General features: G+C 25.3%; 6 protein-coding genes across 6 annotated transcripts in view; 3 read left to right on the top strand and 3 right to left on the bottom strand.

Moving 5' to 3' along the window:
• Phum_PHUM389880 (uncharacterized protein) overlaps nt 1-2,615 on the top strand; it is a gene marked incomplete at both ends in the record, with an annotated part of 12,429 nt that extends 9,814 nt beyond the window's left edge. Inside the window, 4 exons of the mRNA XM_002428497.1 lie at nt 1,497-1,749; nt 1,822-1,998; nt 2,288-2,415; nt 2,540-2,615. Coding sequence (XP_002428542.1) covers nt 1,497-1,749; nt 1,822-1,998; nt 2,288-2,415; nt 2,540-2,615 — 634 coding nt within the window. The remainder of the gene's footprint in view (nt 1-1,496; nt 1,750-1,821; nt 1,999-2,287; nt 2,416-2,539) is intronic.
• A 281-nt stretch (nt 2,616-2,896) lies between these two features.
• Nucleotides 2,897-4,776, bottom strand: Phum_PHUM389870 (prenylcysteine oxidase precursor, putative; the record flags this gene model as incomplete). Its single annotated transcript, XM_002428495.1, has 4 exons — nt 2,897-3,693; nt 3,796-4,004; nt 4,104-4,488; nt 4,680-4,776. The coding sequence occupies 4 exons, from the start codon at nt 4,774-4,776 to the stop codon at nt 2,897-2,899; spliced, it is 1,488 nt and encodes a 495-aa protein (XP_002428540.1).
• A 2,654-nt stretch (nt 4,777-7,430) lies between these two features.
• Phum_PHUM389860 (lipase, putative) lies at nt 7,431-9,464 on the top strand (the record flags this gene model as incomplete). The annotated part of the gene is made up of 9 exons (XM_002428494.1): nt 7,431-7,567; nt 7,716-7,750; nt 7,862-8,013; nt 8,099-8,336; nt 8,415-8,556; nt 8,632-8,723; nt 8,801-8,890; nt 9,083-9,271; nt 9,346-9,464. The coding sequence occupies 9 exons, from the start codon at nt 7,431-7,433 to the stop codon at nt 9,462-9,464; spliced, it is 1,194 nt and encodes a 397-aa protein (XP_002428539.1).
• Nucleotides 9,465-9,670: 206 nt separating this feature from the next.
• On the top strand, nt 9,671-10,150 carry Phum_PHUM389850 (uncharacterized protein; the record flags this gene model as incomplete). Its single annotated transcript, XM_002428493.1, has 2 exons — nt 9,671-9,765; nt 9,844-10,150. The coding sequence occupies 2 exons, from the start codon at nt 9,671-9,673 to the stop codon at nt 10,148-10,150; spliced, it is 402 nt and encodes a 133-aa protein (XP_002428538.1).
• Nucleotides 10,151-10,459: 309 nt separating this feature from the next.
• On the bottom strand, nt 10,460-12,903 carry Phum_PHUM389840 (uncharacterized protein; the record flags this gene model as incomplete). Its single annotated transcript, XM_002428492.1, has 7 exons — nt 10,460-10,654; nt 10,886-11,051; nt 11,156-11,256; nt 11,372-11,656; nt 11,788-11,960; nt 12,485-12,745; nt 12,837-12,903. The coding sequence occupies 7 exons, from the start codon at nt 12,901-12,903 to the stop codon at nt 10,616-10,618; spliced, it is 1,092 nt and encodes a 363-aa protein (XP_002428537.1). The 3' UTR covers nt 10,460-10,615.
• A 734-nt stretch (nt 12,904-13,637) lies between these two features.
• Nucleotides 13,638-15,758, bottom strand: part of Phum_PHUM389830 (uncharacterized protein) — a gene marked incomplete at both ends in the record, with an annotated part of 5,143 nt that continues 3,022 nt past the window's right edge. The window contains 4 exons of the mRNA XM_002428491.1: nt 13,638-13,988; nt 14,066-14,721; nt 15,331-15,516; nt 15,635-15,743. Coding sequence (XP_002428536.1) covers nt 13,638-13,988; nt 14,066-14,721; nt 15,331-15,516; nt 15,635-15,743 — 1,302 coding nt within the window. The remainder of the gene's footprint in view (nt 13,989-14,065; nt 14,722-15,330; nt 15,517-15,634; nt 15,744-15,758) is intronic.

The following is a 15,758-nucleotide window of genomic DNA, read 5'->3' as shown; positions in this document are numbered from 1 at the left end:
AAATAACCTTTTGAGTCGTTGTTTCATTTCCAACGGATATAATTATTTTTAATAATAAAATTTTTTTTTTTTTTTTTTGTAAAATTCAAAAAAGGGTTTTAAATTATTCAACACAAATATGGTCGTTTACAAAAAAAAAAAATTGAAGAAGAAGAAGAAGAAAAAAGTACCCATCTTGTTGTTGTTGGTCGGTTGATTTGGGTACCCCTGATTCTTAATTTGGAAGTTTAAATGACCACCTTGGGTTATCTCTTGCTACCTTCAATCAATCTTAATTGAAATTTTTTTCAAATTTTTTTCAAATTTTTTTTTCAATTGCTGCTTTGTCGGACAGGTAAATTTTTTTTTTTTTTTTGCAAAAAATAATAAATAAATAACCTTGAAAAAACAAAATGGTTCTTGGGTGAATTCATGAAAAGTGGCAGGTTAAATGCCATTTTTTTCTTTTTCTCTTGTGATTTATGATTTGTCTCTTTTTCTCCAAAAAAAAAAAAAAAAAAAAAATTGTTTGTTGTCTTTTTCTTTTCTTTTCTTTTTTAATCAATTTTTTTCTTGTTTCATAAACAACAATAATGTCCCTTTAATTTAAAAATATTAATTAATTCGTTATGGATGTGCTATTTTTAGAATCATGACGTTGTCGTCGTTTGTCGTTTGTTCTAATATAAATATAATTTTATTTATTTATTTAAATCGTCGTTGTTTGTTTTATTGTCCGGACGTTCACATTACGCCAAATATGAAATTAATCGAAGGGTTATAACGTATTATTGGTGTGGGTTCTTCCTCCTCCCCCTCCCCCTCCTCCCCCTCCTGATTTTATTTATTCTAAATGCAACTTTGAATATTTAATTGAAGAGAGAGAGAGCGGAAGAGACTGTCTAAGAATTCTAAAAATTCCTTTCAAAGACTAATTTAAATAAATAATTTTTTTTAAACGTAAAATAAAAGGATTCGTAACCATTGAAAAATAATAAAAGACCAACAAACGATTGTTGTTGTTGTTGTTGTTGTTGTTGTTACCACAAAAAAAAAAAAAAAAAAAATTATTCCGCAAATATTATTTTTTTTTTTTTTTTCCTTCCCTAAGAGAAAAATATTTCGATTATTATACCTGACGTTAATAGGTTTCACTTATTTGATGGTTTATGTAATTATTATCATTTGTGCAAAAAGAAAAAAACCTGGCTAATGTTTTTGTAATTTTCGTACCTTAAAATATTTTTTTTTTTTTATTGCGAATGTATAAGATGATGATGATGATGATGATGAGGTTGAGAAGAATTTTTTTTTTTTTTTTTTTCATTTTGATTTCTTTGCAAATATCTTGACACCTGACATTAAGTTCACGTACCTGTTAAAGGTATGATTTTAAATAAAAATATAGACTTATGAGATTACTATTATTATTATTATTATAAGTATAAACAATGGTTTTTATGGTTTATTTTAAATATAAATCCTCGACATGTTTTTTTTTTTTTTTTTTTTTTTAGTGCTAGATGTGGTTTATCTAATGAAGATTTAAACCGTCGTTGGAAAAACCCTCATCCGATTTTACATCCGGAAATATATCACACGAAAGGTTTATTAGAATATTGTTGTAGAATATTAAAAAAACCGCCATTTGTTTTTTGTGATTTTCACGGTCATTCGAGAAAGAAAAATGTTTTCCTTTACGGATGTGCTAATAATGAAAGTTGGTCGGAATCTGATAAACAGCAAATCGTGTCTCCAGTTGAATATTTAGTAAGAAAATTGTCATCATATTTAATTTTATTATTTTTAATTAATTAATTAATTTATTATTTATGCCTTTAGCTCATAGCTCATCTCATGAAACATTTTTGTCCGGCTTTTTCATTTTCATCTTGTAAATTTCGCGTCGAAAGATCAAGAGAAGCAACAGCAAGAGTTGCTGTATGGAGAGATTTTAAAATAAAAAGAAGTTACACTATGGAAAGTAGTTATTGCGGTTGCGATCAGGGAATTTATTCGGTGAGTAAAAAAAAAAAAAAAAAAAAATAAATAAATTATAATTACATTCATACTTTTTGAAACACCCTTAATTGAAATTATACCTCCCTTAATCTTCTTCTTCCTGTCCCTTCCCGAATAATTTTTAAAGAATTATTAAAAGGAAAATTACTTTGATGTGAAGTTTTTTTAACTACTATTTATAAATATTTAAATTTTTATTATTATTTCCACGGTTGTAATAAAATATTAAGCCGTTTGAACTGGAAAAAAAAAAATTTTGTTTGTTTGTTTGTTTCCTTTCCTGTAGGGCCGACATTTGGATACGGTTCATTTAAAAGAAGTTGGAAAACAATTTTGTGAGGCTTTAGCTTGTTTGCATGATGAAACAACTTGGCGCCTTGAATTGTTATTAGAATCTCAAGAAGCTGCTGCCAAGTATGACTTTTTTTTTTTTTTTTTTTTTTTTTTTTCATATTAAAAAATTTAAAAATATTTTATTATTATTATTTAGGTTCGGGGAACCCGCTGGTAATTTATTACCGAAAGCTACATCCGGTAGTCAAAGCGATTTATTGGAAAGCAGCGATAGCTCATTGGACAGCGATGAAGAACGTGAAGTCGATAATGAAAGTTGACTTTTTTTTTTTTATTTTATTTAATATATTTAAATTAATAGTGTTATTAATTAAATTTTAAATAAAATATAAAAAAATTTATCCTTCGTAAACAAAAAAAAAAAAAAAAAACAAAAAAAATATTTGTTTTAGTAAATTCGATTTATGTATAAGTGTTGTTAATGGATCAAATATATATATATATATATGAATAAATAAATTATTAAAACAAAAAACATTTATGATAAATTTTTTTATTTTAATTATTAACTGAGTCCTTTGATGAAAAAAAAAAAAGTTCGTTATAATTCTTCTGTAAAAAATTTTGAAGAAGTATCATCGGTAGTAAATTCCGAATCGAGAGATAATTTATTATCATTATTAATAAATTTATTGTATATTAAAAGAGCAACATTTTTAGCACCTATAGCACTCATTTCCATGGCACTTGCTGCCCATTCTATTGCATTTATGTAATAAAGATTAGAATCTAAAATAAATGTACTGTTTCCGGGTGAAGTTTTTGACGTATAATGAGGATATGCTAACCAATCTTTCACGTATATATTACTAATATTAGAAAATAAATCCGATATTTCTTTATCTTTTAATTTTTTTTGAGTAAAAATTTTCCATACTTTTTTACTTTCTTCATTAATGGGTTCGACAGGAGTTATACGACCTAATGAATTAAATAAAAGTCCTTCTTTAATTGTGAGAATTTCATCAACGATTGAATTTTTATTTTGAAAATAATCTTCTCTTAAATTTCCTTCAATCAATGTACAAACGGTTCTATGATATTGTCCGTTAAAATTTATATTATTATCAAAATTATCAAAATTAATTTTATATTTTGTATTTGGATATTGGGGAGCAGCTAAAACAACCACATCATATATTTTGCCATTTTCTTGAGTGTCATTTGATTTTTTTAATGTATCGATTTGAATTTCTCCAGAAGGTAGTTTTTTTATATGAGTGACAATTTCTTGTAAAAGGTTGGCACCTGATGTTTTCAAAAGATTCTCTGGAATTTTATAATTTCCACCTGCAACGGACCACATGTTTCCAGATACTCCAGCTACACTTACAGAGCCTAACATTTAAAAGAGTTTATTTAGTCTTTAAATTATTTTAGAATTTAAATGAAAATGATACTGGAGAAAAACTTAAATGGGAAAAAAAATCAACCACTCACCGACCATTTTGTGAATTTTTAAATTTTGTCCATAATTAACTCGAATTGTTGCCATTATAATTTCATCTATAACAATATCCGATATTCCAGCACTTTTAAAACCATTTCGTGTTGATAATTGTAAAAATTTTTTAAAATCATCATGCATTGCTGACATAAGAGATCCGACATTATCATAAGTTTTACCCAAACTTTGCAAATGATATATTCTAAAATAAAATAAAATGATTTATTAATTGTTTTCAATTTCATTTTATTTTATGAAATATAACAAGGTATAATTTAAAAGCTTATGAAATTTATCTCACTTGTCAAACTTATCCAACATATCCTCAATGTAATTTTTTAGTTTAAAAAAATTCAATCCATATCGCCAAACAACATCTATCATTGTTCTGTAAGTCCATTCATTTTCGGAAAAAACAAAATTTTTTCCATCATATAAAGCAAAATGTCCTGGACTTGGCTCTCTTTTATTTAAGTTAAATTCCTTTAAAAAACCAGTCATATAATTATTTCTAGAGTGAATTATGCTACCACCTTCTTCATATAGATTATCAGAAAAATTGACAACTGAAAGTCTCCCACCAATTTTTTCTGCTTCATAGAGATCAATTTTTATTGTATTTTTTTTAAAAAGAGAATTTAAAAAATATGCACATGATGTTCCTCCGATTCCTCCACCAACAATCCCTACAAATAAAAAAATTTTTAGTAATTTTAAAGCATGTCATTTATGTGATACATTTAAAATCATAAATATTTCAAAGTGTAATTAGTAATTTATAAAATTAACAAAATAATTCAATAAAAGTAATACAATGAAATTTTATTTGTATTTTTTTTAAGTCATTGAGAAAATGTTTGAAAAATTTTGCTGTTACCTATCCTTGTAATATTTTTACATTTAACCAATGGTAAAGTGGTAAGGTAATGTGAACAAAAAATAATTAATAATTTAAAGCTGTAAGATGATTTCATTTTTAAATTAAATCTAATGTAAACATTTTTTACGTAAGGGAAATTTATATAATAAACATTATTAAATTTCTCTATTTGTTTTATTTTAAAACTGTCATTATTTCAATTATGTTTATACTATTGCAACATTTAAGAAAATTACTGATGTTACTAATACAAAAACTTCCGAATGTAATTAAAATAAGTATAAAGATTTTGTTAAATCATACAAAATAAAAATTTAAAATTATCTATATCTGAAATAAAACTATTGTTTAAATTATGAATTATCTAACGAACTGTTGTGGAAGAAGAAAAATCAAAGTGGCTCCAGAATTCGTTTTTTAACTACTTCATTTTCAAAGTTTTTTTATTCCGTAAAAAGTTTAATGAAATCAAATTAAGAAATATTAATAATTATTAAATTTAGTTCGATGAAGTTTGATTACTTAGTGTTTTTCAAAACATTTATTTATGCATTATTAATGCCAAAACAGACAAAGCGAATTTTCAAATAGTATGTAATAGACATGATGGAAAAATTTTTTAAAAAGTATGTAGCATATAAAAACAACTATTTTAAGATAAAAAAAAAAAAACACGGTTCAATATTTTATGTTTCATCGATTCTTATTATTATTATTATGGATTATATAAATTTTTACGTAAATTATTACAATATAAAAAAACCGATTGGAGTATTTTAAAATTTAATGTGAAAAATATATATAATTGAAATTAAAGTATACCTCTATGAATTAATAGAATTCTGATTTGACCGTTATTCAAATTTCAAATTTGATATTAAAGTTAGAATTAAGGTAATAAATATTATCAAATAACTACTGTTTTAGAAAACAGGGTACAACTATAATAAAAAATGGAGTTTTTACGCGAAACTTTTAAAATGATTTATGTATTAATATTTAAATGACGCCATTACAAAAAAAATTGGTAAATATATAATAGTTTTAGTCGAACAAACCGTGCTTAAAGAAATACTAACAAATATTTCACTTTTTAGGCAAACATTATCAAAAAAAAATTATTTAAACTTGAAGAAAGACCTTGAAAAATTAAAGTACCAAAAAAGATTAAGAAAAAAACAATAGAATTTCAAAGCCCCACGTCAAGAAGTAGAAGAATTTTTTTTTTTTTTTCTTCATGGTTCCCATAATTAACCATCCAGGTGAAAGTATGACACACCTTTAAAGCATGAAAAGTAAATTTTTTTTTTTTTTCCAATGTTATAACTTAAATGTCTCTCTTTCTAACTGTGGTGTGTACAGCTTAAAATTTTTATATCCTCGTTCTAATAACTGGTTGTCGTATTATGTAATATTTTAGTAAAAGTAAAATTGTTATTTAATTCGTTGTTGTTTTGTTTTGTTTTTCAATTTGTTATAAATTGGCAACAACAACAACAACAAAAAAAATTATTTGTTTTAATTTAAAGATAATCCCCTGGAACTTTTTTTTTTTTTAAGTACTTTTTACTTAAAGTTTTCCTGTTTAAAATTTATAATGTTTTTTTTTTACAATAACAAAATTTAATTATTTTAAAAGAATAATGATTGAAATAAAAAATAATATACAAAACTTATTAAATAATTAAATTTTTTTTTTTTTTTTTAAATAAAAAATTCATCAATTATTATTATTATTAAGTATTTTATTGGTTCTGTTAATATATGCGCAAAAATATTTATGAAAGACATGCATGAAAGTTATAAAAGAAATTAATTTAACTTGAATTTTTTTTTTGTAGAAGGGAAGAAGAAGAAGGGAGAAAAATAAAAAAAAAAAATCAGGCAGGTTGAAAACTTGATTGCAAACAAACAACACACTTAGTGTAAGTGTAATAGTTACCGGGTATCGACATGGACGTTAAATATTTTTTTTTAAATACGTTTTTCATATTGATATTATTATTATCAGAAGGAGTCGGTCATGATAAAAATATACCGGATGAACAAGGTGAACGACAATACAAAATTTCTCTAATATTATTTTTCTAAAAAAAAAAAAAAAAAATTTTATAAAACCATGTTTTTTTATATTATAATATATTTTTAATATTTAATATAGATTTTTTTTCTGGAGGACCGACATTGTTAAGAAAAAGACCACAACCGAGATTTATTGAAAGAATAATGAGTAGTAGAAGATCCAGAGGACCTTTTTTGGGGAAAAAAGAAATTTGTTATGGTGAGATTTATAAATACGTAATTAATTGTCCTAATTAAATTTACAATTAATTAAAAAAAAAAAAATACTAAACAAATTTTTTATTTTTTATTTACGTTTAACAGTAATTTTTTTAGTAAATTAGTCATTTATTTAAATTTTAAATTGACATTTTTTTTTTTTTTCGTATTAAATTGGAATTTTAAAGTTGCAAAATTCATTTAAAAATTTAAATTTTTTTTTTTTTTTTGGTTTAAGGACGCGGCGCGATTTCGAAACGAGTTTTTTTTGCAAAAAAAAAAAAAATTGAATAAAAAGTCGATTTTTATTTAGGTTTCATTCATTCAAATTAAATTAAAATTTAAAAAAAAAACTTTAAATAAATTTTTTTATAAGTTTTATTACACGCATAAACTTATCCGTCCTGAATTTTTTTTTTTTAAATGAATAAATATATAAAAATTAATTAAAAATGATTTAATTTAGATATGATTGGATGTTTTGATCTTCCTCGTAAGCCTTCGTTGAAAAAACCTCCTCAAAGTCCAGAATTTGTCGATACAAAATTTTGGCTTTACACAAGACAAACAACAACCGATTTGGATATAAATTATGACGATATTCTGTAGGTGAATTATTTAATATTTTATTATCAAAGAAAATTAACACAAGTGACTTTCAATTTTGTGCCACTTTTTTTTTTTTTTTTTTTTACTTTATGTATTCCAAGTAAAAAAAAAAAAAAAAAAAAAAAAAAAATTGTTATTTAATAGCTTTTGTGCCAAAAACCTTCAAGTCACAAAACATAGTATAAATAATATAATAATGAATTTAACTTACCATTAAAAAGATGATTTAAATAATGTGTTTATGTTGAAATACTGTGTACATCCTTTGTTTTTTAAACTTCTTCGTAAAGATGCTCACCTTTTACAATATGGCGACGGTTCAAAATCAATTAAAAATTCTGGATTCGATCCTAAAAAACCATTGAAAGTTTTAATACACGGATTTAAAGGATCAGGCAAAGATAAGGGAGCATTATCAGGAGTAAAAGAATTTTTAAAGTTGGTATGTGTTATGTAAAAAAAAAATTTAAATTATTTATACACAAAAAAATTTTTACAATATAATAAAACTAAAAAAAAAAAATTAGGAAGATGTAAACGTTGTGGTTGTCGATTGGGAAAAAGGAGCCGCTGATGGATATTCCACAGCAGTTGCAAATACAGAACTTGTGGGTAGGCAAACGGCCATAATGTTAATGGATTTAATCGGATGGGGAGCATCGGTTAAAGACATACACGTCATTGGATTTAGTTTGGGTGCACACATAGCCGGATGTGCGGGAGAAATGTTGAAATCGAGAGGTTTTAAATTGGGCAGGATAACAGGTGAATATTAATATTATAAAATTAAGTTTATATTTATAATTGAAAATCACTTTTGATTGAAAAATTTTAACTTTTTAGGTTTGGATCCTGCAAGTCCATTATTTAAACATCATGTCGTTAGAGAACCATCTACTAAACTCGATGCTACAAAAGCAGATTTTGTTGATGTGATTCATACAGACGGTTCCAGAGTTTTTACCGATGGTTTTGGTCTTTTAAGGTTTTACTTATAATTACCTGATCCTTTCTATTTTGATTACAAGAAACATTAATCGTCAACTTTTATAACTTTTAGGCCTATCGGACACGTTGATTTTTTTCCCAACGGTGGTAGAGAACAAAGAGGATGTAATGATGGTCGAGGTTCTGTCGTGGTTAGCCATTTCGGTAAGCACCGATTAAAATATTTTCCCCTTAATTGGAAAAAATTACAGTTAAAAATGATGATATGAATAAATTTTTAGAGGGAACAGTTAATTCAAGTGTAGTCTGCAGTCACATCAGGGCATGGCAATTGTTTTTAGAAAGCGTAATCAATCTCCAAAACCCGGACGGTAGGATTAAATATCGGTATTTGATGGTATAATTTTTTTTTAATTTAAAAACAAAAAAAAAAAATTTTTTTTTTCGGAAACTAAATGCAAGTACAAATGTGAACATGTGAACCTTAAAAGAAAAAAAAAAAAAAAAAAAAAAAAAAACAAACTTTCCAGGAATAACCTTTTTAAGAGTTATTATAATTTCAGGTTGTCAATTTATCGGTTACCCCTGTCTTGAAGGTAGTGACGGTTTCATACGTGGAAAATGTTTTATAGAACCTAGGAAAAGATGTTTACCAGGAGATCCCGAATGTAATATTATGGGAATGGGAGCTTATGTAAATGGTGCACGTGGTGCTCTTTATTTAGCAACGAGGGATTCAAATCCTTACTGCGGTAATTACATAATAATAATAATAATAATAATAAATAAACACAATAAAGATTTAATTTGTATAAAAATAAAATAGGTGAACAAATGCAACTTAACGTAGAAATATCACCAACGGCTGAAAAAACAAGAGGATACCTAAATGTAAGGCTTAAACATGGAGATCATTTTACTAATTTTAAGGTAACCGACGAGTAAGTATAAATTTTTATTTTTTTATTCCCACTGAAAATTTTAAAAATAAATTTTCTTCGTTAATAAAATTTATTACGTTATTTGATTATTAAACAAATTTGAATAATTTTTAATCAACTCTCAATAATATATATATATTTTTTATACCAATAAAAATATAATTAAATTAATCTTTTTTTTACTAATAATAATAATAATAATAATAATTAATGACAAAAAACAAAAATTTTACCGTTACAATAAATAGTTTTTATTTAAAAAATTTTTTAACGGCCGAATTCACAACCCAATCGAAAGAATATTCGTTAGTTAAAAAAATAAACATTTTCATTAAATCCGTCATATTGTTATCATTATTTATGTATTTTTTTTTTTTTTGAAGGCTTTACGACTCGATTCGAGGAAACACAAAATTAAATTCGATAGGAGTAGCAGAAGAAAAATCTTTTTTTAACGAATCTAATACGAAAATAATGGACGCTCTTATTAGTTTTCAATCGTTAGAATTTCAAACGTCTCTAAGAAATCCCGAACCTTCGACAAAATCCGTCGTTTTGCACGATTTAAACATAAAAGACACGAAGGGAAATAAATGGAATTATTGTGGGCGACAAATTCCCCTGCAAAATATTAACGGAACACATTTTTCTGCTCTTCACGTTCAACTTCAACACGATTCATGTTCATAATAATATTATCATCGTATTTAATTAATCAAAATAATAATAATAATAATAGAAAAATTGTTTTAGATTTAGGTCAAAAATAAATCACAATGATAAGAAATTTATATATATATATATATAGAAAATCAATCTAAAAGAAAATTCAATTCATTTAATTAAATTATTATTATATGCTCAACAAAATATAAAATAAAAGAGAAAAAAAAGTAATGATAATAATAATAATAATCTGTAAAATTATTGGAAAATAAGAAAGAAAGAAAGAAAAAAAAAAAAACCTAAAAATTTTACTTTAAAAAATTATTATTATTTTTTTTATTGGCCTTAAAAAGAGGAAAATAAATAGGCCAACCCTATGTGGAATTGAAACTGTATGTGTTTGTGTGTGTGTGTAAATCCACCTGGTACCTAAAGTCATAACCTGGAATTGATGACAATGAATAATTTTTTTTCTCATACTTTAATTCTTCACGCAATTTTCAATCCTTTGATTTCTCGTTCGAGCGTCTGGAATAAAAAAAAAAAAAAAAAATAATACAAAATATTGTTATTGTTTAAATTAATAAGTGTACACATTTTTATCAATAAAATAAAATTTTTTAAATTTATAATTTTTCATCATTTAAACATTATAATTTGTTTCTTACATATACACATTCGATTGGAAAAAAAAAAAAAAGAAATTTAAATACGAAAATAAGATCTTTGATAATTTTAAATAAAGCAAAATAGACTAACATTTAAATCCCAAATAACAATTTGACCGTCTAATCCGCTGGTACTCAATTTCGTATTCGAATATAATCTTATACCAGTTATTGTATTTTGATGAATCGTTTCCAATGTTGTGTCATTATTTGCAATTCTCGCTTGACGATCTAAACTTTGAAATTTTCTCATAGCACTAATTTAGAAAAAGAAAGAAAAAAAAAAAACGATAATGATGATATTTTTATATAAATAAATAATAAATGAAATCAGGTTAATATAAATTTAAATTGTTCACACCTTATTCCTCCTGCTTCTTTTTTTTGGGAAATGTCCAACTTGGTTAAAAATGATAAATTATTTGAATCGATACTAAACAGCATTGGACAGCAACTATGACCCTGAAAAAAAAAAAAAAATTACAAACATAAATTAAAATCCATATATTTTTTATCAAAAAAAAAAAAAAAAAAAATGAATACAAATAAGAGTAATAATAATAATAGTATAACTTACAGCAGCGACAATTGTATTCTTTCCAATCCATTTACAGCATTTGAAAGGTAAATATTCTGTTTTTAATTTGGTTACGTTTTTACCATCGGCAACATTAACACTGGAATCATGTGCAACCCAACACAATCGAGATCCATCTTTGGAAAATGAAACATTATGTATCCAACCCCCGCAAGAAGGGTTACTAAATTCTGCAAGTAACGTTCCTAAAACCATTTTACTACCCCATTCTGTAGCCGTTGGCACTTCTTCAATTTCTTTAATAAATGCTGAAAAAATCCTAACCTAAAAAAAATATAAAAAATTCATCAATTCAATGTTGTTCGATTAAGTAAAGAAATTTTATCAAGTAATAAAGTTTCTAAAAACTTAGTTAGGTTGGATGCTAAGAATATTTCAAAAAGTATAAACAATACCTTAAAATCTGAACATCCAGCAGCTAGAAGTATATTGTTAGGATGCCAATCAATAGTAGTAACAGTTGACCTGATTGGTTTTTTTATATGTTTCGAAACCCACCAATCGTTTACACTTTCAAAATAACATACTGCTATTAATCTTGCACCAGATCCGACAGCAAATTTATTTTCTGTCATTAAAATGAAACAAAAAAATTATTAAAGTTTGAATTTTTAAAACATAAAATTTGTGTTTGATAATACTTAAAATTTAAATATAAATATTAATTGAATATCATTTTAAAAATTGTTAATTAATATGCAATATCGAAAATTTTGTTTTTTTAAGAGTAAAACAAATTTAAGTTTAAGTTTTCGACTATTGAAAATTTCAATTATTATATGTTTAAAGAAACTTTATATACAATTATCAAAAAGCAAAAGTAAGGTTTTTCATAAAAACAATCAATGTACCTATATTTTACTATAATGCATTAAAAATATCATAAAATTAATTGAAAACTTATAAAGCTGAACATTACTTTATCTAAATATACTGAACAATTAAGTTAATTTATAAAACATTATACTGTATTTATGTAATTTATGTATAAATATTTACTTAAGGAAAAGGTTAACTGAGTATCGGTGACAACTACAAAGAACAAATTTTTATTTGTACATATATATATAGTATCTGGGTAATTAAAATTACCTTTAGGAGACCATTTAACACATGTTGCTGCCCTATTGATTCTAAGCAAAACTAAAGTTGGTTTCCATTTATTGTCAGGTCCTTGTGTCCAAACATAAGCATTTCTATCTGCGGCACATGTAACAATTCTATTTGTGTTCGGCGCCCAATCAATGCCGGTCACTCTTAAATCATGTTGATTTAAAACATCAACTTCTCTCCAATCATCATTAGTTTTTTCATAAATATTAACCTCGTGATTGTTCGGAGACAAAGCTAATTCTAAAATTTAATTTAAACGTTTATCGTATAATGCAATTTATACGAAATAAAAATAATAATGATATTATTTGGTTTAATTAAAAAGGCTTACGTGTACGATCTTTATTCCAAGCAAAATATGTTATAGGGTTTACTCCAAAACTATATCGTTCTGACATTTTGCGACACCATTTACTTATTTTTTATTATTATTATTATTATTATCACTATGAAAAAAAAAAATTATAGGAAGCCCAGTAAAAAAAGACAACTCAGTCAGCCCCGCCCAGTAAACCACACATTAGATAATTAGCCAACTCATAACAAAAAAAAAATATAAACGATTCTTTATAATAAACAATAATAATTATATTAGGTCATAACTTCATATTAATTATTCAATTAAAAAAAAAAAAAAAAATTTACAAAAAAAAAAAAAAAAACGCACTTCATCAAAAATTACCTACAAGCAGAAGTTAAATATTATTTACCAGAGAGAGAGAGAGAGAGAGAGAGAGAGAGAGAGAAAATATAATTCACGCACGTACAATAACGAATGCAGCGCTATTTGACTCATTGTTTCTTATAAGAAGTTTCCATGAGGTTTTTTTTTTTTTTTAATAAATGGGTGTGAATAATAAAAAATTATTTAAGATTTTACCGTTATTATTTAAATCTTTTAAATATGTAAACGATTTTTCTTTTTAAAAATAATTTTCATGTTTAAACAAATTCAATAGTCACTAAATTAAATGGAGTCATAGGGTTAGTGTCAATAAGTAATGTCCATAACAAAGTACAACAAAAATGGGTGGGGGAGGGGAAATAGAAGAATTTAATTTGTCGCAATTTAAATAAATAAATAAATATATATATATATATATTGTAAAGGATAAATAAAGTAATGTAAAATTTATAAAAGTCCACGTAAAATGGAATCTTCGTATCGAGATACTAAATAATCATAAAATATTTGTAAAAATCTCTGCGTTCCAAATACGTGTTGATTCATTGTATTATAAAGCCATCTTCCCGTTTGTCCCCTATAACTGGCAATTTTAAAATAAAATTCATCCTTTTTCTTATCAGCAATTCGACTCATCTTCGTTTTATCCTTCCACGTTAACTTAGTCAGCTCGTCGTTTGGTATCCCCAAATCAGGAATGGTAAATTTAGATAAATTTTTCATTGTTGTCCATTTTAATTTAATATAATTAATTAAATTTTCTTTCTTTTTCTTCGTCATTATTTCACCTTTGAGGTACTGCAAAAAAAAAAAAAAAAATTTTAATCCCGAAAAGAATGAGAAGAAGGAAAATGTCTTTTTTTTTTTTTATATACCTCGATCAATTGTATTACATCCGGATGTTTATAAATATTTTCATAGGATGCACAAAGAAAACCTTCTTCGGCTAAATCTTGAATGATTATTTTAAGTGAATCCTGTACGTCACCCTGAAATAAATTTTCTTCTTCGTTTGATTTTTTTTCCTTTTTTTTCTTTTCTTTATTGTCGCTACTATATAAATAATCATATTCACCGGGATAACATTCGGTCATGGTTTCTTTGTCTATTTTCACGGGTACGGATTTTTCAGTTAATTTTATCGTTTTCTTTTTATGCGTTATATATTTATCTTGGAATTTTTTTAAATTTTTAAATTTTTTCGACTTTTTATTTTTACGCTTTTTCTTTTTTTTCTTTTTTTTTATCTGCGATGAATTTTCACGAGTTTCCAAATCTCTAAAACACGGTTCTCTCAAATCGTTTTCATTATTAGGATCGGGATCAGGATCTGATATTATGCTTTCATGTCTTCTTATTTTTTTCTTATATAATTTTTTTGAACCCAATGCAAAATTTAATGTCAAATCATCGTCTTCGCCTAATTTTTCTTCGAAATCGTACGAGAGAAGAAAATCATTTTCATTTTCATCGACTTTTGATTCTTCGACAATGTTTTCCAATAATATTTTTTCATCTTCCACATTTTTTTCTAACGATAATTTTGTTCTCCTTCTTTTTCTTCTTCCTTTTTTACCATTTGTTTTCCTTTTTATTTTAGTTTTTAAACCTTTCGGACGTTTTTTCTTATTTTTTTTTTCTTTTTTCTTCTTCCCCTTAATTTTTTTCTTTGTTTTCTTTTTAATTTTTTTCTTCGTTTTCTTTTTAACTTCCGAGTCTGGAAAAAAAATTTTGGAAAAGCAAATTAAATAAATTAAAGATTTTAATTACTATTTTCCTATTACTATTTCTTTTTTTTTTTTTTACCCAATTCCTTATCCGCGAGTTCTTTGAGTTTTTCCGCAGCGGAAATTAATTTTGACGTGACTTCAGAATCATTTTCGACGTGCATTTTTTCATTTAATGTTTGAGTACTACTCGTGACAAAAGGATGAAACTTGCATAATTCTTCATTAATAACACCAATTTCTCTTTTTGCTATGTCGTAATGTGTTGCTGGAGGAGCTGGAGAAGATTCTGGCGGAGTACACGGTTGCCTTTTATTAAAAAAAAATTATTAAATAAATTTTGTTTAAAATAATAGTCAGACAGATCAAATTTATTTACTTTATGGTAACTCCTGATTCTGTTTTGGGGGGACTTTTAAATGGTAAATCAACATCAGTATCCGATAAATCATCATAATCGAAAATCGGTTTAATTCTTGCGATTTCCGTTGTCACCACTTCCGGTTCCGGTAAAAATTTTACTTTTTCCGATTCTATATCATCTTCAACAAATTCTTGTTTTTCCGGTTCTCTGAGAAACAAACATATTTCATCCGGATCTGTGAAAAGAAAAAATGATAATAATAATTTTATTTATTTTACTCTATGATGGTTATTAATTATTAAAATATTAATCACCTGGTTTTTCCGTTGTTGATATTTCGGATGCTTTTATACCAGCAATGGCGGTCATATCAACGGCCGAATCAAACTTTTCAACTCTATGCCTTTTTTTTTTCTTTTTTTCTTTAACTTTTTTTATACCTCTAGAACTTTGTTCGTTGGCCTAAATAAAATTTAA

This window comes from Pediculus humanus, genomic scaffold (genome assembly GCF_000006295.1).
Source record: "Pediculus humanus corporis 1103172107869 genomic scaffold, whole genome shotgun sequence".
In the NCBI taxonomy this organism is placed as follows: domain Eukaryota; kingdom Metazoa; phylum Arthropoda; class Insecta; order Psocodea; family Pediculidae; genus Pediculus; species Pediculus humanus.
The sequence above is the reverse complement of the archived record's forward strand: the minus strand, read 5'-3'. Positions and strand labels throughout refer to the sequence as shown.